The 23,846-nt window shown below is 35.8% G+C and overlaps 1 protein-coding gene across 1 annotated transcript in view; it reads left to right on the top strand.

Moving 5' to 3' along the window:
- The window catches only part of CTNNA3 (catenin alpha 3), a 1,555,380-nt gene that overhangs the window by 1,482,322 nt on the left and 49,212 nt on the right, over positions 1–23,846 (top strand). The window contains exon 16 of the mRNA XM_036264901.1: positions 18,098–18,203. Within this exon, the coding sequence (XP_036120794.1) occupies positions 18,098–18,203 (106 nt within the window). The remainder of the gene's footprint in view (positions 1–18,097; positions 18,204–23,846) is intronic.

Raw genomic sequence — 23,846 nt, 5'->3', positions numbered from 1 at the left:
CACAGTGACAGCCCACAGGGTTTCCCTCTCGGGATGTATTCCCAGGTCCTAAGGTACATGTTCCTGAATTTGCATAGCATACAGGCCTACCTGGGTAGTTTTATCAATGGATGTGTCTCAATAAATGAACATTGATTCAGTGGTTATCATTGCTGTGACCTTAGGCATCTCACAGTTTCTCTGTACCGCAGGCCGACGCTCCAACCGCTGAGCCAAACCGGCCAGGGCGACAGTTTCTTAGACTATTATCTTTAAAATGAGTTTGGAATGTACTTTTACATTCAACTCTAGCTCTAATACTCTCATCACCAAGCTACTAAGCAGAGACATGTTAGTCACCCATTTCACTTAAACTAAAAAGAAGATGGTATATATAAATGGTTGTGTATCAAATTTGCCATGAAACAGGATGAAAACACATAAGGATTTATTTGGAACTATTTAATTTTTTATATATTTGAGACTTTAGTGCCTCACTTTCCAAATTGCTATGTATGTTATATGTATATATATAACTGTACAGATGATAAAATATATGTAATTTTATTTGTATTTGTATAATGAAGGACCTAAAGAAATTTGAATAAAGACACGTCTTGGCTTATAAAAGGCTTTTATACCTTTATAAGTTCTTACTATTAAATAGTTTAGAAATTTTAGAAAAATATTGAGATTCTAAAGAAAAATATGCAAGGCAGATTTTAAATTTTTTAATCTAGTCAAAGGAAGGAGCTTTGAATCAATTATCCACAGTTTTTAACATATAATCAAGGATTTTGACAATATTTAGATGTTGAATTGCCAAGCTATTAGCAACCAAGAGATTTGATTAGACATCCATATTAATAAACACCTGTCATAATAGTATAACAGATGTTCTAGAAATACAGCTAACCCAAAATGTAAATTTTAAAATATTTTATCATATTCATCTACAATATGATGCCTAAATTGATTTTCATGACCTTATCTTATTTGTTGTAATAAAATCCAATTGCTGAAATAACTTCTCTCAGTAGAAAAGTATTTTTTATTTTAAATGATAGAAAAGTTTTCTTTGAAAGCAAAATTTATTGCACATTTAAAATTATGAGTTAAAAGTACATTAACAAAAAACTGATATGTAGTATATACGTGTGATGTGTGTGTATAAAATACATACATGTATATGTTAAATAATTTTGGATTCAGTTAAAATTTATGGTAGTTGAGATCTAATACATGTAATTTTAATTTATACTTGTACATTTCATTTATTAGATTTATAGTTTTTGAAAAAAAGCTTATTTGTTGAACACTGGTCCACTCAATATAATGGTTTTTATTATATATTAAACTATTGAAACTAATATATTCTCTTTCCTACAGGAGCATATTTTATGCAAATAATATAGATAAATAACATATACATAAATATTGATTACTTGAGTAAATTTAATAAATAAGCAATGTATATTATCAAAGAAACAAATGCATGTATAGAACAAAAATACTGAGCTAAGGGAATATTTTAGTGTATAAATGTGTTTATTTTTCTCAATACAACTCCAATCATGGAAAATTTCCTGTGCAGATTTATATGCTATTTAGGCAAGTATCAATTTAATGGCATTTCTACTACTTAACTATGCCAGAGGATTAAACTATTTGTCTTAAGTAATTCCAACATTTTATGCAGATATTAATAGCATTCATTTATCTCTATAGAAATTTGAAGTACACGAAATACTTCCATATGTACTAACTCATTTAACTCAGGAAATTTTTCCACGAGATGGACAGGCTGACATTACTACGCCGTTTTTAAAGATGTTAGACCCGACACACAGTAGGTTCAGTATGCAATGACTGCTTGTGAGGGGTTCCTGTGTCCACCTCACCCCTGGAGACTGCAGCACACCGACCTGGGCGTCCGGTGCCTGACGTGAACAGCAACCGTTTTGGCAGAGGCAGAGACTGGCTGTGAAACAGAGAAGGAGAAAAATCCAAGGATAGCTGTCAAAATAAACAACTGAGGGAGAAATGGTATGAGGGCCACACAAGGCTGAACACAGCCTGAAAGTCGTCTTCAGGGAGACAAACTTTGTTTACAGAGAATGGACGTATGTATACACACTTCCAGGTGATGAAAAATTAACCAGAGTTTGTGTTTCAAAATCATTTATAATCTGGAATTTATACCTCTTTCCATTTATTAACTGACTTGTTTTTATCCGTAATCATGGTTAAATGCTGAAACATCCATCTCTGTGTTAAAGCCCAACTAGCATCTTGCTATAAATGTAGTTCTAGCTGAAGGGCCACCAGAGTCCTACAGTCTATTCCTCACCATGTCAATTCCGACACCTTGGTTGGTCATACAGATTTGGCCTTAAGTGTTTTAAAGTGTCTCTCTCTATTAGCTGCTGTTTATCACTGAGATTATCTGAGAGGGCTCCATCTGTTCTTCTGACATTCTGTGTTGTCTTCTCTTGAAGGTGAGTTTTGGTAGGGACACTTCCCCCTGTGCTTCTCCAGATCTGCCCTAAAACTTGCCTGTAGTCATCAGACGTTTTCACTGTTACTGTTTTTCTTCCGCCCCAGTTTGACTCTAATACAACAACCTTATTAGTTGCCACTTTCATGTAATGAAAAGTGTTTTTCTTTTCTTACTCTTTGCGTGTCCATTGTTTAAGTTGTAAAATGCCCCCTTTCTTCCTCAGCATTCTAGAATGTAGTTTTCAGAAAATACAATAGTGTCTTAGCAAATGTGTCAAATATCTGAATCAAACTATTCTTGTAGGAGATGCATTCGTGTTGCTCCAGAAGACAGAGCTAGGACCAACATGAGGAATTTGGCAGATTTGTGCTCAATTTCAAGAAACAGCTAATAGTTAAACCTATCCCATGGAGGTATGGGTCTCCAGTGTGGAAATATGCCACCAGAAATTAGTAACTATTAGTCCTAGAGGTTAGATAAATCATTTCCACAATTGAGAGAACCCAGACTAATTGACCACTGAGTTTCATTCAACTATTAGTTTCTGTAATTGTTATAGCTCAAAGGCATTTGTGGTTATAAAGTATCATGATTCATGTCCCTTCTGATTCACTGTTTTTCATGCACTGGTTTTACTTTGTTTTATCCTTTAATATCACTATATATGGTTTATAGTACTTATAGAAGAAATAAATTACTTCTTTTGGAAATACTCTATGGATCACTTTTACAACATCTACTGGACATTTCCATCCAGTTATTCTATGTTAAAATGTAAAAGTTATATTTTTTCTTCTTTAATTATTGCCATTATTTGCCTTCTGTTAATTCCAAACTCAGTCAGACATTAATTATTTTCTCCTTTAACTAATATTTGCCTCTCCCCTAACCAACTATTTTATCATATTTACTCAGTTTTATTTGTATCTTTCTGCTAGTTCAATCTGAAACTACCTTGTGTTTTACAGCTTGTTTATTAATTTTACTGTATTCCTAATAGATTTCAAGCTTCAAGGGTGCAAATGCCTACAAAAATCCTGGCCTAAGGTTAAAATGCACAATAGTTATATTTAATGAATAAATTTGTAATAAACAGATGACTGAATGAACTACTTTTCTACTTTTGCATCCACGCGCTAAAGATAATAGGGAAGGCAGCCTTTCCCAAAAGGTCTTTCAGTTGGAGAGACATTTCCATCCAATTATTCTGTTACAGAGAGTAAGGGTCATGCCTTATATTCATATATCTATCTATGATACTGCCTAGCAACGCACCTCACACATAACCAATGATCAATAATGATATGTTAATTGCATGAATTAACACTCTTCATGAAAGAGAAATAGCATTTCCTAAAAAACCTTAGGAAACTGAAATCTTTCATGATTGAAGACAGGAGAAGGGGGGCTATGTTTGAGAATTAAAGGACCTGGCAGCCTGGGGTAGCATATGCACAGAGCAAGAGCTAGAAACAGGTTTGACTGACCCCTTGCTCTGCCAATTCCTGAATGTGTTCACTTGATTGGGCCACCAGGTCATATTAGCATCAGCATTTTCCTTTGTAATTAGGGCTGATAACCTCAGCCATTCCTCTACTGCAGGTTTGTTCTGTATATAAAAATTAAATAATCTTTAGGAAAGTGCTCTTTAGTTTGTATAATACGATTGCAACTGACTACTAAGGTATCATTAAACCTTCTGTGAAAGCAAGGGTTAGCAATCGGTTTAATCCAAAAGTAAGACTAAGAAGCATGTTCAGCCCTGGCCGGTTTGGCTCAGCAGTTGGAGCGTCAGCCTGTGGTCTGGAGAGACCTGGCTTCAGTTCCCGCTCAGGGCACGTACCTCACTTGTGGTTTGTCCCCGGCCCTGGTTGGGTCATGTGGGTGGCAACCAGTCAATGTGTCCCTTTCACGTAGATGTTTCTCTCTCCCCCTCCCACTCTATCTGAACAAAATATCAAAAAAAAAAAAAAAAAAAAAAAAAAGTCCTCGGGTGAGGATAAAAAAACAAGAAGCATCTTCAGTTTTAACTAGCAGGGGAATTGAGGGAAGGAAACAGAAGGGAAAGGAGAGTGGCAAAGAATGGAAAAGAAAACACTAAGAGGAAAGAGAAGAGAAAGAGAAGAGAAAATTTACTTGGTGAGGTTGCAGGGAGAATGTATGACCAAGAGAGAAACAAAGAAAAGGAAGTAGAACCAGAAAGAGAAAAAATAATTATATCTGATGGAGATTTGAGAGCGGTACCCATGGTGACTGGATCAGCTGAGATCCCTGAATTGGGGCTTCATCGATTTAAAGCAATAGACTAGGTGAGGTCAGGAATGAGGTAAGGGTGTGTGTTTCAGGCCAACACAGGATTAGCCAAGGGAAGTGTCATTCCATGGAAATGGATAAGTCCAACTGCCAGAGACAGTACGTCTTGTATTTGTTCATTGTGAGAATATATACTCATGTTTATGAAGAATCTCTTCTCAGGTAGTTGATATGAAATTTTGTTTTCAAAGCCAGACTCTAGCAGGAAGCCCCATTCTAACAGTGGGGTACAACCTTCAGCATCCTCAGTGCGAATGATTTGACTGCCCTTCACTTTTGTCCAATTTGGTCCAGCTTAAGCCTGTGCAGCTCCACGAGCCTGGCCTGGTACACTTTCGCCACAGTTAGCAACCATGTGCAAAGCTTAATAATGGGAACATAACCTTTGAAGAGAAAGTTAAGTCATTAATCTCACTTGTTTGATCCTTGGGAGACATCGGAGTATGTGGGAAACTATAAAGGATGGCTGGGCTCAGCTCTCAGAAGACAGCGCTATCGACAATTTCTGGCCCTTTGAGTATTTGCCATGTTTCTAGAAATAGTAGCTGTGTTTAAAATGAAGTTATTCTTTTGTGTCTTAGGCTTTTTTTTTTTAATTTGTGATAGTGTTTTCGGGCTTTCAGTTTGAATTCACCTTTCACCTTTAGTTTTTTGCTTCTCTAAAAACACCCCTAAAAATAATTCCTGTTGTCTTTACTATGGATTTGTATTCACTTTAGCTTACCTACTGCTTCCGTCTCTGATATTCAGTGTCTAAAATGAGGAGTAATAAAAACATATCCTTTGAGTCATTTGGAACTAATTGGGCAAAGGAGACAGAGGATATAGATGAGCATACTATATTGAGGGTATATTCATGCACATTTTTAAAACTTAGAATAAAAATTATCTTAGGATAATCACCTGTTGCCTAATTTCAGTTTTCAAAGTTTATTATCCATTGTGAATCTGACATTTATTTATTTGTCTTTTTTTTTATTAAAAAATTATTTAATGTTGACATTATTGCAGAAATCCCCCTCCCTCTCCCTTTGCCCACCTGCACCCTTCCCTACCTACCCCTTGCTTGGCCTTTACCAAATTATTATCTGTGTCCATGGGGAATGCATGTATGCTCTTTCACTACTTCCTTCACCTTCTTCATCCACTTACCCCCACCAGCCTCCCCTTGGGCACCAGCCAGTTCCATGTATTCATGCTTCTGGTTTTATTTTGTTCGTCAGATCATTTTTTTCATTAGATTTGACATATTAGTAACATCATGTGATAAGAAATACCCTTTGTGAAATTTCCAGCTCTTGCATGCCTTCTGGCGCTCTATTATTTGATAATACCTAATAGAGACAAGGATACAAAATGAAAGTCAAGATCATGAAGTTTATTTGCATCTGGGGTAAGGGAACTGATTACTTATCTCTTGAAATAGGCATTTTTAGAAAAACTAAGATATGTAAGTCCCTGGCTGTTCTCCCCACTGCTCTCCCTGGCTGTAGATGCTCTAGGAACCGCGGGCATCAATCATGCATGGACCATCCCTGCAGTACGTTTAGGATCTAGTTGAAGAATTAAGACATGTATGTAAATAACTGAGACAGAAAGGATGACAGTCTGAAGAGAGGTAAATATAAGACAGTAGGAATGTTCAGAGGAACCAAATATCGATTTGCTGCTTTGGGCTATAGAAAAAAACCTTCCTGCCCTGGCCAGTTTGGCTCAGTGGTTGAGCCTTGGCCTGCAGAACAAAGAGTCCCGGGTTCGTTTCCTGCTAGGGGCATGTACCACAAAAAGTAAAAAAAAGAAAGAAAGAAAGAAAGAAAAAAACCTTCTTGGAAAAGCTACCACTTGAGTTCCACCTTTAAAATAGTAATCTCCAAAGCGTGGCAGTGAGATATTATATTGGAGACTGGAAAATAATATTGAAATTGTATTTATGTTTTTTATCAAAATATAAGAATTGTATCCTTACCAGTGTTTAATATGTGATTGACACTGGTACTCTACTGAAGATCACAGATGAGAGAGTTGTACAGTCTGGAAGGATCAATCATGGTGCTATTACTTGTTCAAAAACTTTCAACATATTACAATTAATGTGTGCCTGGTAACTGAATTTATGAATTATACTATCTAGTTTTAACTAAGCTAAACTTCATTAAATAGAATCCATTATTTTAAAATTTTCAGAGCAAAAAAATAGTTTGACAAGAATTAAAATTGAAGCCCAAACAAAGAACACAATGTCAGAGCTGACAATTCTCTTTATCCCTAGGAGAAGACAGTGGTCAATGACATTAACAGGTAAACTCAATGATGATCTAATCAAAAGCGACAAGAACTGGGCCAATAAAATTGATGATCAAGAAGACTACTTAAACTATGAATTTACATCATCTAATACTCACGTTAAATTTCTCAAGGGAATATTGTGTCTTGAATTTGTTTTTAATGACAATATCACTAGCAAGATATTTAAAATAGTTTCCTTCAGCTTTATTCTCTTTACATTTCTTTTTTTAATTGTTGACATCATTACAGACGTCCCTCCTTCGCCCCTCCCCCTTTGCCCACCTTCACATAGACCCCACCCTCCCCTTCCTCTGGCTGTAACTGCATTGTTGTCTGTGTCCGTGGAATATTCATATCTGTTCTTTGGCTATTATCTTCACCTTTCTTCCTCCCGTCTACCCCCACTCCCACCTCCCCTCTGACATCTGTCTGTCTGTACCATGTATCCATAACTCTGGTTATATTTTGTTTGTCAGTTTATTTTGTTCATTAGATTACACATATAAATGATCATATGGTATTTGTCTTTCTCTGACTGGCTTATTTTGCTTAGTATAATAATCTACAAGTCCAACCATGTTGTCACTAATGGTAAGAGTTCCTTCTTTGTACAGCCGCATAGTATTCCATTGTGTAAATATATGACAGCTTTTTTATCCACTCATCTACCGATGGGATGGGCGCTTGGGCTGTTTCCTGATCTTGGCTATTGTACATAATGCAGCTTTGAACAAAGGGGTACCTATATTCTTTCTAATTGGTGTTTCAGGATTCTTAGAATATATTTCCAGAAGTGGGATTGCTGGGTCAAAAGGCAGTTTTATTTTTAATTTTGTTAGGCAACTCCATACTGTTTTCCACAGTGGCTGTACCAGTCTGCATCAGTGCACTAGGGTTCCCTTTTCTCCACATCCTCTCCAGCACTTGTTTTTTTTTTGTTTGTTTGTTTGTTTTTTTTATCCTCACCTGAGGACATTTTTGCATTTATCTTCAGATAGAGCAGGAGGGAGAGAGGTGGGAAGAGAGAGAAAGAAACATCGACATGAGAGAGACACATCAAGTGGTTGCCACTCACACAACCCCAACGAGGGCCGGGGACAAACTGCTACCGAGGTATGTGCCCTTAGTGGAAACTGAACCCAGGTCTCTCTGGTCTGCAGGCCAACGCTCCAACCACTGAGCCAAACCGGCCAGGGCAGCACTTGTTTGTTGATTTATTGATGGTAGATATTTATGTGATATCTCATTGTGGTTTTAATTTGCATCTCTCTGATAATTAGTGACATTGAACATCTTTTTAGATGTCTATTGGCCATCTGTATATCCTCTTTGAAAAAGTGTCTATTCAGGTCCTTTGCCCATTTTTTAATTGGACTGTCTGTGTTCCTGGTGTTGAATTGTATAAATTCTTTATATATTTTGGAGATTAACCCCTTATCAGATATATCACTGGCGAATATATTCTCCCATACAGTGGGTTCTCTTTTTATTTTGTTGATTTCCTTTATTGTACAGAAGCTTTTAGTTTGGTGTAATCTTATTTGTTTATTTTTTCCTTTGTTTCCCTTGCTCAAGGAGATATATTGGCAAAAATATTGCCATGAGAGATGTCTGAGATTTTACTGCCTAGGTCTTCTATGATTTTTATGGTTTCATGACTTGCATTTAGGTCTTTTATCCATTTTGAGCTTAGTATTTTGTATGATGTAAGTCTCTTTATATTTCTATATTTGTCTTATACATAATTTAATATTAGCACAAGAGTATACATGTAACATAAATATAAATACACATATTGCCTAAAACTGTGAATATTTTTGTTTAAAGCACCAAATGTTCAATGTGAAGAGGGGATGTCTTCAGTATGCCAGCTCTTGACATAGCATGTTAACCTTCTTAGAACTGACTCAGTGGAAGATGCAAAATCTTAATGAGTTTAGCCTGTGGGAAAATATAGGCAAAACAAACAAACAAAAAAACAAAAAACAAAAACAGTTATTCAGCAGTGAAGTGCAAGCTATAGAAATGAATTCTATAAACTTCTTCTTGAGAGCTGCAAATTTAGATTTTATTCAAGGTAACATCCTATCATGTGGCTGTTAGTTTTCTCATTTCCTATTATTTTCTTCCTAAATAACCCCACTTAATTGGAGGTCCAGGATCTCAAATTTTAAGAAACATTTAAAGAAATAATACACTGAGATTTAGGGAGGAGTTTAGGCAGGAGAGAAAAATAGCCATCTCAGTCAGTATGCTCCTATGCCATCATTCAAGTTTAAAAAAAAAAAAAAATGTTGGTAAACCTTTGATGCCTATCTTTAGACATACAGAACTGGCAGAACTCGAATGAAGTAAACACCTTGTAGAAAAGGACAGAGGAGATCCATGGTCTAATACATCCTGACACCGGACCACAGCACACTGCTGGGGCCTGCAACAGAGTACCCACATCTACCAAAGAGCAAATATGTCTAGAAAGTAAAAAAAAAAAGGAAGGAGGGAGGCAAGGAGGGCAGAAGGAAAGAAGGAGGAAGAAAGACTATTTAATTTTGACTTTTTATATGTCTTTTGTAATTTTGATTGAATAATAAATAAGTCATTAAGTACAAAATTCTAGTTTATAGGTTTTTTTTTTTTTTTTTTTTAACTAAATTCAATCTGATACCAACATGTGACCCTCCAGACTGAGTTATTTAATATGAAAGCAAACCCAAACACGTAGGTATCATATGAGTCTCTTTTATCCCAAAGCAAGAGATTTTTAAGGCACATACTAGCACATGCAGACATGAGCATGGATCCCACAGCGGGGCATGATGCTCGGCACCTGCTGTGTTACAATTATATTGCTTTAATACATTTTAATGAAGAGGCATTAAGCATATTGTCTCACTTAGTATTAGACAAATAATTAGATATTAGGACTGATAGAGAACACAATAAAAATGTGCGTGTCTCAACTAGAGATGATTATTTCATTCAAATTTTAATACCCTTTTTAAAAAAAAAGCAGTTTCGGGTCACTGCACAATAATTCTATAAAGCATGTAAGTCAATGGAGAGCTGCAATACTGGCTCATTAACATGAAAACCAGCTGCATAAAACAGTGTATCTCAAGTCACACTCTGTCTGAATAAGCCATTTGAAAATGGAAAGCTTTTATAGTATAGTAAAATTTAATAAACTGTAGCTATATCTGACTAGACTAGGGGAGGGAGGGCATGCCAAAGACCTACTGGTAGTATTTATCATTTTGCAACAACAGTGAGGCTGGATACTGGTGGCAAGCCAGGTCCTTGAACCACCTCTGGACCCAATCTATTAACTGTGATAAGTCTTCACTAAGTTAGTGGCCCTTTCACCCCCATATGTTTCTTCAGCTGGACTTTAGGATAACATTGGGCTGTGACTAGAATAAGAGAGTTGGTATGAAAGCTTTAAGAAGGTCAAATGCTAAATAATAAAGCAGAATTATATTATTTTCATAAGTTGAAAATTATTATTTTCTGAGCCCATAAAATTTGGTCTGGTTTTAAAGAAGCAGGAACAGAGAGTATATCACAGTAGTTCAAGGGGGGGGGCTGGAAAAAATGCCCAGGCTCTGTAAGAGATGGTGTCCATGATTAATGCTGAGGTCACTGCCAACAGGAATAAGAGGGACTCCCGCAGTCAGAGAGTGCAATTGTATTTACAGTACATTGGCTTTGATTAATGTGCACACTCAGAGAAGTAATGTGTAGAAGGCAAGAAAAGACCTGTTTTCAAATGTTGCTGCTGAGTACAGATTTTCCATATGCCCTGAGAGGTACTGATGAGTAATGACTTATAGTCTTTGGGTGGAGAGTGGGGTGGGGAGGGGAGGGGCTGCTGCTTGGGAGGTCACTTCCCCATGCATAAAGAGAAGATACAAATGGATTTCTTCATCAATCCTCACTACCCATGTGAGTCTGGAGAGCCACCACTAAGAAGTTTATCCTTATTTCACAGTTTCAGTAACCACTTACTTCCAAAGCTTTCTTAAATGACTTTAACTATAATCTGGTCTCTAAATGACCCCTTTAAGTAGGTCAACAAGTATAGTTTCTGAATGTCTTATGAAAACATGTTCCAGAATTTTCAAGGCCTATAGGTCTCAAAGAGTAAATGAGGACATATATTAATTACTTAAAAATCACCCTCCCAAAATAAATTAAAAAGACAAACCTTCCCCATCTTCCCCCAAATAGGAGGACTTCTTCCCTCTTCTTGCCCCAGACTAGACTCTGATACATGCAGTGGTTGTGTGTGTTTCATGTGTAGCCCAGGAGAAGGACAAGGCCTGCTGACATCAATGCGCGGTGAGTGGGAAGGAGATTCTTGAGTTGGCCTGAAGGAAAAACTGGAGTTGAGAGTTGGCTGTATAAATGGGATTCTCATTGCTCCTTCTATAGCCCAGAACTGGTGTCACACTTGTATCCATTGTTCTCCTTGTCTTTCATCATACAAAATCCTTGTATTAATTTCTATTGATTTTTAGGTGTGATATTAGAACAACTTAATTAGTCAAAAATGGGGCTTAGATCACTAGGAAAAAACCTCTACTCATATACCACAGTTTTTTTTTTAACCAGTGCTAGGATTCTCAAATAAACATTAATGGCTTCATTTTTTTATTCTAGATAACATTATTTATTTATTCATTTAAAAAATATATTGTTGACACTATTACAGCTGCCTTTACCCACATTTGTTCTTATGTAACCACATTTGTTCTTACGTACACTTTCAGTACAAAATTACACAGAAAAATAGTAAAATCTTAATACCTAAGAAGAACTGGAAAAGGTTTATAATTTTACTAAACACAAAATTCAGAATATCTGGCTAGCTGACCTCTCCTTTGCCTTAAAAACAAACTTTGGGAAGAAAATCCTTAATTCTAATTCTACTTCAGTTTTCATCTAGATGTATAGTCATTTTTGACCCTTAAAGGTATTTCATAAAATCCTTCTCTGAATTTTAGAGTCTCAGGTTTGATGCAACACTATCTAATAGAGGGTAAATTAGGAAAGTTGAGGGCTGAAGAACAGAAAAAAAAAACAACAAACAAAAAATAAACAACTCATGCCTCAGTTGCTTTTTGTTTGTTTTTAGCAAACTAATTTTTGAATTTGAGGAAAGGAATTTCTACTTCCTATACACATGTGTGTGCACACACATACTATATACAAATACAGCACTCACTCGCACACAAAAAATAATATCAACATCAACAATGATATTATTAACTTTAAAAGTATTCTCCCTAGGCTGATCACCAAAAAGATCTCTAAAATAAGCCCTATTCTTTTTTCATAAACAAATACAACATTAAGCATGAAAGACTATTATCACTATATACAAAGTAAAATGTATGTAATGTTTAGTTTTAGTAACAGACCATATACACTGTAACAATTTCAAAACAAAAAATAGACTTGTTCTTCTGCCCAAGCAGAGTATTGGTCTTATCATTTCAGCTGTGTGGGTAAAGAGCCTTGGTACTTTTCCAAATTTTCCCACCTACTTGGTGACATCCAAAATTCTCTTCAAAGGGAACACAGATTTTGTTGCTAAAATGAAAAAAGAAAATACAGGATTATAACACCCCTGTTAGTATGTTCAGAAATGCTAGAAGTTAATAAAATCTGTTTTCTTTTCTTCTTGTGCCTGCATAAAATACATTTCCCTGCCTTTTGTTGCATAAATAGACTAAATGTCTGGATTCTGAAATACTAGTTAGAATAATGTTTTCTAATTCTTATCATGATCCCTAAAATATCTTCTGATATCCTCATTATTTTCCTGTGTCAGATGTCTGAATGAAATGGATCCATCCAAGGGCTGTTTGTTATGCCTTAGTGAGTAGTTTATTTTGTAACTAGAAGGAACGTGGGTTCTTAAATGGCTATGGAAATATAGTCTATCACCCTACAGTACACCTTGGTAATGATGTAAATAGGAATAAACTTTATTGGGATAAGGACTAAGATATTTTTATGTTGTTTGGCTACTCTGAATAATATGGAATAAAAAAGCAGAAATCATATATATGAATACACACACACACACACACACACACACACACACACAGTGTTCAGATTAGACTCCCTCTTTTGTGGGACATTTCTTTCAGACTTGAATTCCGAAGTTTCTTCTGGATACTAATTACTCAAGATAATTGTTAGCTGTTTATTCATTAACTGATTTTCTAAGAAATTTATAGGGTCCTCAAAACTTGAGAATGATACTTTACAAGAAAAAGTAATATCCAGCCTGGCTGGTGTGGCTCAGTGGACTGAGCATCATCCCAGGGAATGAGAGGTCCCAGTTCAGTTCCCAGTAAGGGTACATGCCGGGTTGTGGGCTCGGTCCCCAGTAGGAGGCAGCCAATAGATATTTCTCTCTCACATAGATGTTTCTCTCCAAAAAATCAATAAAATATATATTTTTAAAAAAGAAAGTATTATCCAGGGGGAGAAAGTTACCTAATTAAAGTTTCATGTTTGAAACAGTGTATCCTTGCTCGAGTCTAGTACTTCTCTTTATGGCATCATTTTCAGTTGCTTCCATGATAATTAGTTTTTTTCTTTTGGGTTTAATGTCAGAATTACAAGTAAGAGAATTGTAGAGCTAAGTCATTAATCTTGGGAAGTTCATACTACCAAAAAATCTGTCTATTAAAATTAAGTCAACTCCTTATAAGGAATTAAAGCACAATCTTAAACAAAAATAATGACTGCACACACACACACACACGCACACACACACTTTATAGGTGTATATATTTAATATATTTTTTCTTAGTATTGACGTGTAAGAAGAAACTCAATATAATCAAGCCAGTGTATATTTGTAAAGTACTATAATTATTACATAAAAAAAATTTAAAGTTATCTGTTATAGAATATCTTTACTTGCAAAGAGATAGAAAAAAAATTAACGTCTGCTGAGCACCTAATATATGCCAGATGTTGTGTAAATATGTGAATACCATGTGGTAAGTGTCACAATCATTATTTTAATGAAGATATAATAATTTCAGACCAACCAAGTCATTACCCAAGGCTACATAGCTAACAAGTGCTGGGATGCAGACAAAACATACTTCCTAAATCCAAATTTATGTCACTCTATTGCAGCACTAAATTTGAGTGTTAGAATTAAATAAAACAAATGTCTAACACTAAGATTCTAGATGAAAGTTCTATTTGTTGCATTATAAATAAACATCGAAGTGCAATCTCTCATCGGGTGTGGTGTTTGTGATGGCTGAGTTTGAATTTCATGATTAGAATCCAGGGAGAAAGCGAGAGGTGGGGGAGCTTGGGAAGGTACCTGGATAAATCAAAAGGAAAAATAATAATAAGAAAAAAAATCCCAGACTGCAGACTACTAGTGTTATTTCAATCATTTGCCAGGACTCTGAAAGTCTATGCAATGTAGCACATCTGTATTTTGGGGGAACTGGGACACAGACTTAGGTGTATTCTTGAAGCTGTTGTGTGCAACCAGTCAATATAGGTGGATCTAACTTCCCAGCACCTTTATTTACCCTTTACCTTTGCTCTCTGTTGCATTCACAGTAGCTCTCATCAAGTCTTGAGAAGATCTTTTTTAATAATGTAATTTTATCTTTGTGTGTTTTATTGTAAGCAGACTTGATAGCCAGATTGCCTGAATTCAAATCCTACTTCCAAAACTTGGTAGCTGTTGAACTTGATAAAAGATACATTTAATGTCTTTGTTCCTGAGTTTCCTCATCTGTGAGATGAGGATAACAATAATTTACAAATTGTAGGGTCACAATAATGATTAAATTAGTTTGTGTATGGAATACTGCCTACCACACAGCACATGCTAAATATGTTATCTACTATTATGTAACAAAATATATGCTGTTATTGTTTTCATCTATTAAATTATCACAATGTCATGGAATTTATATATAAATAAAAAAGGAAAAGAGGATTAAAGGGAATATTTTCGTTTTGAAATAGGGAGTAATATTATGTTAGTAAAGATTTAGGAACTACAAAAGATATAATTCAAGTTTTTGTTTTATTTTTAATTAGTAGCAGAAAATACCAAATTATTTTAAAATTATTCTCCAGCCCTAAAAGCCAAAATAAGTCCATGAAACTATTTGACATTTTCTATTATTAAACCAGGTTTCTAGCTGGTGGAGCTGTTACTCATCAGCTGTATCGTCTTCTTATTACTTGTGCTAATTAAGGGACAGAAGGAAGGTGTGGATGCCAGAAATGGGGTGAGGACAGGGAAAAGGATAAGAATCATGGTTGGGGCAGCATCAAAAAGAATTCAAAGGTTTATGTTGCACAAATAAACTTTCAATCACTTTCACTTGCATTAATACAATTTCTGACGGCATCTGGGTTATTGTAGCCTCTCCCAGTGTATCTTTTAACCTATAATTTAATGATTAATTGGCAGACTCTAGTCCAGAGCATGATCGGCCCCCCTTTGGGGGGAAATAGATTATTAAGGATTCCTGGCCTCCGGTTTCTTTAAAATATTTCCAAAGTCTACCTCCTCCTCTTCTGGGTATCTTTCTCTGTAGGATCCAAACTCAATGATTTAAGACACAATTTGCTGACAGGAGATCCTGAGACCCCATTATGAAAATGAAGGCAGCAAACAACCTTTGAATGTATTTCCCAATTTAAAAAGCCTTCATTACATAGCACATTTCAGGCTGAGAATGTTAAAAAATTTATCATGGTTTCAGTAATTGCAGCTTCCTCTGGAAGCTTGGCATGATGTGGAGTCATTTGTAAAATGTGTATTTTGTTTGGCACTCAGTAGGAAGCTTGCCAGGCAATACATTTAATTAGGAACATGAGGAGGAGAATAATTGCAATCTGTCATAATGTATTATCGTTACTTTTAAGTTCTCCATGTGTTTAGGATAGTGGTCTCATAACAAGGTGTGTATTTAAAGCTAGAGGTAATTTTCCTTTCATTGGCCCAGGGATTTTATATGGGGGAATATATTATTTTGAGTGGAAAGGTACATTAGCTGTGTTCCTTCGATATAACTCTTTGTCCATTGTTTAAACTAAGGAAGCGTGAGCTGTTCTCCTTAGAAACAACCTCTGTCCATTGTTTAAGACCTTGAAAGCTGATACATTGCCCTTTCGGGAGTTTAGACGGCTTTATTTAACTTTAACTTTCTCTGGAGATGCATAGAAATAATGAAATGCAGTGCCTGTCTTGAACATAACCATGTACATAACATCTATCCCTGCCTGATTCATAAAGTAAATTTGATAAGAACAACTCAAATATTATAATGATTAATGCCCCCCCCCCTTTAAATTACAAAGCAATGTGTGTCAGCAGGTTTAAAAAGGAGATGTGTGCTGACAACTATCTTCAGAGAATGGGCTTTCATAGCGTTAGACATGATGTTCCATTTTCACAGGAAGATTTGCTTGTAATGAATTGGAGATGTACCACGGAAAAAGTACAGTGCAAGGGTCTACTTGGCACACACATTTTGGTAGTGCTCAGGTAGAGAATACTCAGATTATTTACCTTTGCATAAATCCCTTCAATTAGTCATAGGCTCCTTAATGAATAATTTCCACTAATAACAGTTGGATTTAATATTAGGGCATCTATTTTCAGGGCGAGTCCAAGGTGTAAATAAGACGTGGACAAAGATTGTTTCATTCTCTTTCTTCTAGCTCTGCTCTGGCCTCTCAAAAATCTTCCTCTTCTCACTTTGACCAGTTTACTCCTCCTTCCCATTTCCCTCACTCTTCCACTCCCACCAGAGCATCAAAACAAGTATGATACAATATACAGATGATGTATCACAGAATTGTACACTTGGAACCTATATAATTTGATTAACCATCATTACCCCAATAAATTCAATTAAAAAAAAACACAACAACAACAGTTGTATCAGTGAGCATTTCCTTCAGGTTCTCATTCTCTGAAAAAAAGCAAGGACCAGAACCCAAGTAATTAGAACAATCAGTATTTACACTGGGGGAGTAGGAATTGGACGTAAGGAAATCAGGATAGGAGTGGTGTTAGGTAGATAGGACAGTTACATTCATTCAGGTAATTGTTCATTTATTTCTGAGGAGAGGGAAGTCAGAAAAAATATCTCTTTATCTCATCCCTCAACAAAAATGTAAAAAGTGCATTTCTTTTTAACCACCTTGCAAAATCACTAAATAAACACAATTTTTATTCTGTCATTAGAAATCAAGATTATTGTAAAGTATCAACCACAGCAATAATAACTTGAGTTATCAATTGCTTACTTTGTTTAAAGCAATGTTCTGAGAATTTTGTATAAATAAATGTATGATTCCATGGAGTGGATGCTTCTATTACCACCAAGGAAACTGAGGCACAAAGCGGGTATTTATATCTTGATTTACTTTCACCAACAGTAAAAAGTAGTTTGTTTTTGGTAAACAGTACAGGATAGTGTGACTCCAGGTTCATACTCAACCGTGATATTACTGTGAATTAATTGTGGAGGAGAAATCATGTGTTTAAAGACAAAATGCAATTAACCAAAAGCCTGTAAAAAGGATTAAAAAGAATGAGGCTGAAAGTAGCACTTGATGATCAAAATGTGCTGTTGGCCATATATAAAATTTTAAATCTCATGTTTCCTCGTAGAATTAAACAATACCTTTGCCTTGAGGAATCTACATTTCCCAAGAGTATATCTAGGCTGAGGTTTATTATGAGAAACACCTGGGAATAAAGATAGACTGTAATCCATCCCCTTGGCAGCATTTTCTGCATCTTACACAATAAGCCTTTATTTTCTTTTTTCTTATCTAATACTGAAGTCTACTTGAGGCTTGTCTGATACGGAAGTATATAAAGTGAATGGCCAGTACTTTGGGGTGCAAATCGTGTGTGTGTGTGTGTGTGTGTGTGTATAGGACGTGTATATGTGTATATTAACATGAACCACTGAAACTAACGTGTTATTTTCCTTTAAGGGGCAAAGGAGCACTAAAGCACACAGCTGATGTGATCTATGCAGCTAAAATGATATCAGAATCAGGATCAAGGATGGATGTCCTTGCTCGGCAGATTGCCAACCAGGTGAATTTTCTACAAATGCATGTGGTGCAAGTCTGTGGTTTTCTTCCATTTCAGCATTATTGGATTGTTTTTATATTATTGAATTATTTTTAAATTTTATTAAATAATTAATATTTAAGTAATGGTCAATTTCTTCTAAGGAAGCTTAATTATTTCTTAGGGCATTATTGTTATTACTTAGGACAGCGGTTTTCAGCCTGTGGGTCACGACCCCTTTGGGGGTCAAATGACCCTTTCACAGGGGTCGCCAAAGACCATCGGAAAACATATTTCCAATGGTGATTCATAATAATACCAAAATTACCGTTATGAAGTAGCAATGAAAATAATTTTATGGTTAGGGGTCACCACAATGTGAGGAACTGTATTAAAGGGTTGCAGCATTAGGGAGGTTGAGAACCACTGACTTAGGACTTGATTATCTCTAAGATTTTGAGCTTTAAATATATTCAAATTATTTTAAATATCAGATTTTTGAGTTTCAAATATATTCAATTGGCTTTAATACTCAATGTTAATATTTTTTTCTTAGTACCTTAGATTTCTTATTTTTGGTCTTCAAAAAGGCAATACTTTTCAAAATTCTATTATGTTAATTAAAAAAATTTTTTTCTTAGTTTTAGAGAAAGAGAGAGAGGGAGACATAGAAATATTGATGAGTGTGAACATTGATTGGCATCCTCCTGCATGCCCCCCAATGGGGATTTGGCTCACAACCTGGACATATGCCCTGACCAGGAATCGAACTGGCGACCTCTTGGTACATGGGCTGATGCTCAACACTGAGCCACACCAGCCAGGCTATTATGTTAAGTTTTATGAGTCAACAATATATTCTGGAATTCTATGCAAAATTTCAAGACAACTAGTAATTATTAGAGTATCAAAGTGAAGATATAAATATAGAGGTATATAATCCTTATGGAGACTGATGCTCTACATACTTGTTATTTTTAAAAAATTTCTCTGATCTATAGTTTAGTTTTTTAAGTAGCATCTACATTACTAGAGTTACCTTCTGCCTCACTTTCATTGAAAAATCTGTCAGTTTTAAGTTATGGTGTTGAGATATTTAATTAATATTTCAAATGGAGATACAGTGTTATTTTGCAGATTTGATAGTATTCAAGTTTATAATGCATACTTCTGTCCCTGTGGGGGGAAAAAAACATGTTTTTTTTAAAAATTAATTTGTTCTTTATTTATTTATTTGTTATTAATTAATTAATTTATTTTTGTTACAGATGTTTCTCCTTTTCCCCCCACTGATTCCCCCCTCTCCCTCCCTGCCCTGTCCCCAGCTTTGTTGTCCATGTCCACTGTTCATGCATACATGCATATAAGTTCTGTGGTTTATCTCTCCCTCACCACCCCCTCTTCTGGGGATTGTCAGTCTGTACCCCACTTACATGTCTCTGGGACTACCCTATTCCTCAAACTGTTATGTTCATTATATACCATAAATAAGTGAGATCATATGATATATGTCTTTCTCTGTTTAGTTTGTTTTGCTTAGGGTAATACTTTCCAGGTCCCTCCATGTCGTCTCAAAGGATAAGAGATCTTTCTTTCTTACAGCTGCATAGTACTCCATTGTGTATATGTACCACCGCTTTTTTATCCATTCATCTACTGATTGACATTTGGGCTGTTTTCAGATCTTAGCTATTGTGAATAGTGCTACTACGAAGACGGGGGTACATATATTCTTTCTGATTGGTGTTTCAGGCTTCATAGGGTATATTCCTAGAAGTGGGATCACTGGGTGATATGACAATTCAATTTTTAATTTTTTGAGGTAACACCATATTGTTTTCCATAGTGGCTGCACCAGTCTGCATTCCCACCAGCAGTGTACTAGAATTCCTTTTTCTCTTCACTCTCGCCAACACTTGTTTGATGATTTGTTGATGGCGGCCATTCAGACAGGTGTGAGGTGATACCTCATTGTTGTTTTAATTTGCTTCTTTCTGATGATTAGTGATGTTGAGCATTTCTTTATGTTTCTTGGTCATTTGTATGTCCTGTTTGGAGAGGTTTCTATTTAGCTCCTCTGCCCATTTTTTAAATTGGGTTCTTTGTCTTCCTTTTGTTGAGCTGTATGAGCACTCTATATATTTTGGAAATTAACCCCTTATCTGACGTACCATTGGCAATTATGCTCTCCCATACAATGAATCCCCTTTCCATTTTGATGGTGATTTCTTTTGCTGTGTAGAAGCTTTTTTAGTTTTATGTAGTTCTGTGTGTTCATGTTTCCCTTTGTTTCTATTGCCTTAGGTGATATATCAGTGAAAATTCTACTGCATATGATGTCTAAAATTTTGTTGCCTCCATTTTCTTCTAGGATTTTTATAGATTCATGAGTCACATTTAAGTCTTTTATCCATTTTGAGTTTATTCTTGTGCATGGTGTAAGTGGATGGTCTAGTTTCATTGTTTTTGCATGTAGTTGTCCAATTTTCTCTTATTTATTAAGAGGCTGTCTTTACTCCATTGTATGCTCTTGCCACCTTTGTCAAATATTAATTGAGCATAATGTCTTGGGTCCATTTCTGGGTTCTCTGTTCTGTTCCACTGGTCTATATGCCTGTTCTTGTGCCAGTACCAGGCTGTTTTGATTACAGTGGCTTTGTAGGATAACCTGATATCCGGTATTGTGATCCCACCTACTTTGTCCTTCTTTGTCAAGCTTGCTGGGGCTATTCGAGGTCTTTTTTGGTTCCATATGAACTTTTGAAGTATTTGTTCTAGTTCTGTAAAACATGCCATTGGTATTTTGATGGGGATTTCATTGAATGTATAGATTGCTTTGGGTGGTATGGACATTTTAATGATGATAATTCTTCAATCCATGAACAAGGTATGTGGTTCCACTTTTTTATACCTTCCTCTATTTCTTTTTTCAATGTTCTGTACTTTTCTGCAAATAGGTCCTTTACTTCTTTGGTTAAGTTTATTCCTAGGTATTTTAATTTTTTTTGCCATGATGGTAAATGGGATTGTTATTTTTAGTTTATCTTCCTGTGAGTTCATCATTGATGCATAAGAATGCTGTCAATTTCTTGACGTTAATTTTGTATCCTGCTAATTTGCAAAATTCATTTATTAAGTCTAGTAGATTTTTGATGGAATCTCTAGGGTTTTCTATGTATAATATCATGTCATCTGCAAGTAATGACAGTTTCACTTCCTCCTTTCCAATTTGGATCCCTTTCATTTTTTCTTTATGTCTGATTGCTGCAGCTAAGACTTCCAGTACTATGTTAAAGAAGAGTTGTAAAGTGGGCATCCCTGTCTTGTTCCTGTTGTTAAGAGAAATACTTTTAGTTTTTGCCCATTGAGTATGATGTTGGCTGTAGGTCTTTCATATATGGCCTTTATTAAGTCGAGATATGATCCCTCTATTCCCACATTGCTGAGCGTTTTTATCAGAAATGGTTGAAAAAAAGCACTTTTCTCTTTGACTTTGTAACTGTTCCATATTATTTATTGCTTGTATACTTTTATTGGGATGTTTATTATTATTTATTCTTACTAGTCTCTGTTTCTTAGAACATGAGGAATTTTCTTATTAGATGTTGTATTTATGGATATAAGGAGGAGAAACAAGAAATAATAACAAAGAGTTTTAAGCATTTGTAATATATTTATGTGTGTGTGTGTGTGTGTACCCATATACATATGTATGTGAACATTATTATATTATTATATGTGAACATATATTCAATGTATTGCTACTTTAAGCATTATAAACATTTTATTAATTTTTAAGTATTTGTAGTTAAACCAGACTCTATCCTAATATATAAGTAAATAATTGAATTTGAAATATGCCATGGTTTTCTATATTATGTCCAGTCCAAGTTGAAACTAAAAATGAATTGAAAATAATTTTTCAGCTCAAGAGCATTTTAGTCTAACTAGGGAGATATGACAAAATTTGAACAGCAGCCCTGGCCAGTTTGGCTCAGCGGTTAGAGCGTCGGCCTGCGGTCCGGAGAGACCCGGGTTCGGTTCCCGCTAAGGGCACGTACTTCGGTTGCAGTTTGTCCCCGGCCCTGGTTGGTCGTGCGGGTGGCAGCCACTCGATGTGTCCCTTCACGTCGATGTTTCTCTCTCTCCCTTCCTCTCTCTCCCTCCCACTCTATCTGTACAAAAAGTGGAAAAATATCCTCGGGTGAGGATAACAAAAAAAAAAAAAAAATTTGAACAGCATATAATTTCTGAGAAAATGTCATCTATGCATTAAAACATGTGAAACCATAATTTCCAAAATACAACTCTCACAAGTCAGCATGGCCAGTGTAGACCACATGTGTCTGTGTTGTCCTTTATCTCTGACATAATAAAACAGTTCCACTGTATTTTTTTTTTAATCCTCACCTGAGGATGTGTTTTTACTGATTTTAGAGATATATGAAGAGAGAGAGAAAGAGAAACATTTATATGAGAAAGATACATTTATTGCAAGGATCGACCCTCAACCTAGATATGTGTCCTAACCTGGAATCAAACTGCAACCTCTGGTGTATGGGACGACACTCCAACCAACTGAGCAACCCAGCCAGAGCGAGTTCCACTGTATTTTTAACTATACCTTCCCTAGATACCCTTCTCTTCTGTGTCTTAGAAACCTCAGTTTGCTAAAGAGCAGCAAAAATTAGCATAGCAAAGAAGGAAAACAAATTGTGCTGAGATTTCTAGGTGTAGAAGCATTTCAAATTAATGATTATGTACAATTAACATGGTAGAGAGGGAGAAAGCACTCTTTACTGATATAGTGAATAGAACAGATAAATGGTTTATAGTAGTCACAATGGAGTGTGAGATAATTGGGCGTTTTATGCATTGAGTGTGAAATGTTGATAAAACAATAAAGTGAATAAATGCAATAGTTATCTAGATCTTCTTAAAACAGAGCTGGCTGCTAGAGATTTAATAATTTTCTTTAATCCTCACAGGAAGATATTTTTCCATTTATTTTCAGATAGGGAGGGAGGGAGGGAGGGAGGGAGAGAGAGAGAGAGAGAGAGAGAGAGAGAGAGAGAGAGAGAGAGAGAGAGAGAGAAACATTGACATGAGCAAGACAATTGATCAATTGCCTCTTGCACGACCCTGACCAGGGCCAGGGACCAAATTGCATCCAAAGCATGTGTCCTTGACCAGAATTGAACCTGCAACTCTTTGGTCCGCAGGCTTATGCTCCAATCACTGAGCCAAACCGACCAGGGCGAGATTTAGTAATTTTTATTTTGTAAGTGATAGATGAAGCCAGAATGGTGCATACTATTGAAGAAGAGGGTATGAGTGGAAAGATGCCCAAGAGCAAAAACTGAGAACACCAAAAGGGTCAGCATGGAAGATTGTTTAGAAGGTTTGTTCATGAACAACAAAAGGGAGGGATGGGAAAACAGGGTTGAAGTGTTATTGTTTTGAGGGATTTTATGTTGATAGATTCAAGGATAGCAAAATAAGATATTAAAAGTACAGAAACAGATGGGATCATTGATGATCTCTGACCCTAATGAAGGTGGAATCAGACAGCCTTTGGCTGGAGTACAGGTAGAGAAACAAGTCCTGGGTAGGGACAGATCCCAAACACAGTGTTTTTGCTGTCATTGGTTGCTTGAAATTTCTACT

This window comes from Molossus molossus, unplaced genomic scaffold (genome assembly GCF_014108415.1).
Source record: "Molossus molossus isolate mMolMol1 unplaced genomic scaffold, mMolMol1.p scaffold_m16_p_17, whole genome shotgun sequence".
NCBI lineage: Eukaryota > Metazoa > Chordata > Mammalia > Chiroptera > Molossidae > Molossus > Molossus molossus.
The sequence above is the reverse complement of the archived record's forward strand: the minus strand, read 5'-3'. Positions and strand labels throughout refer to the sequence as shown.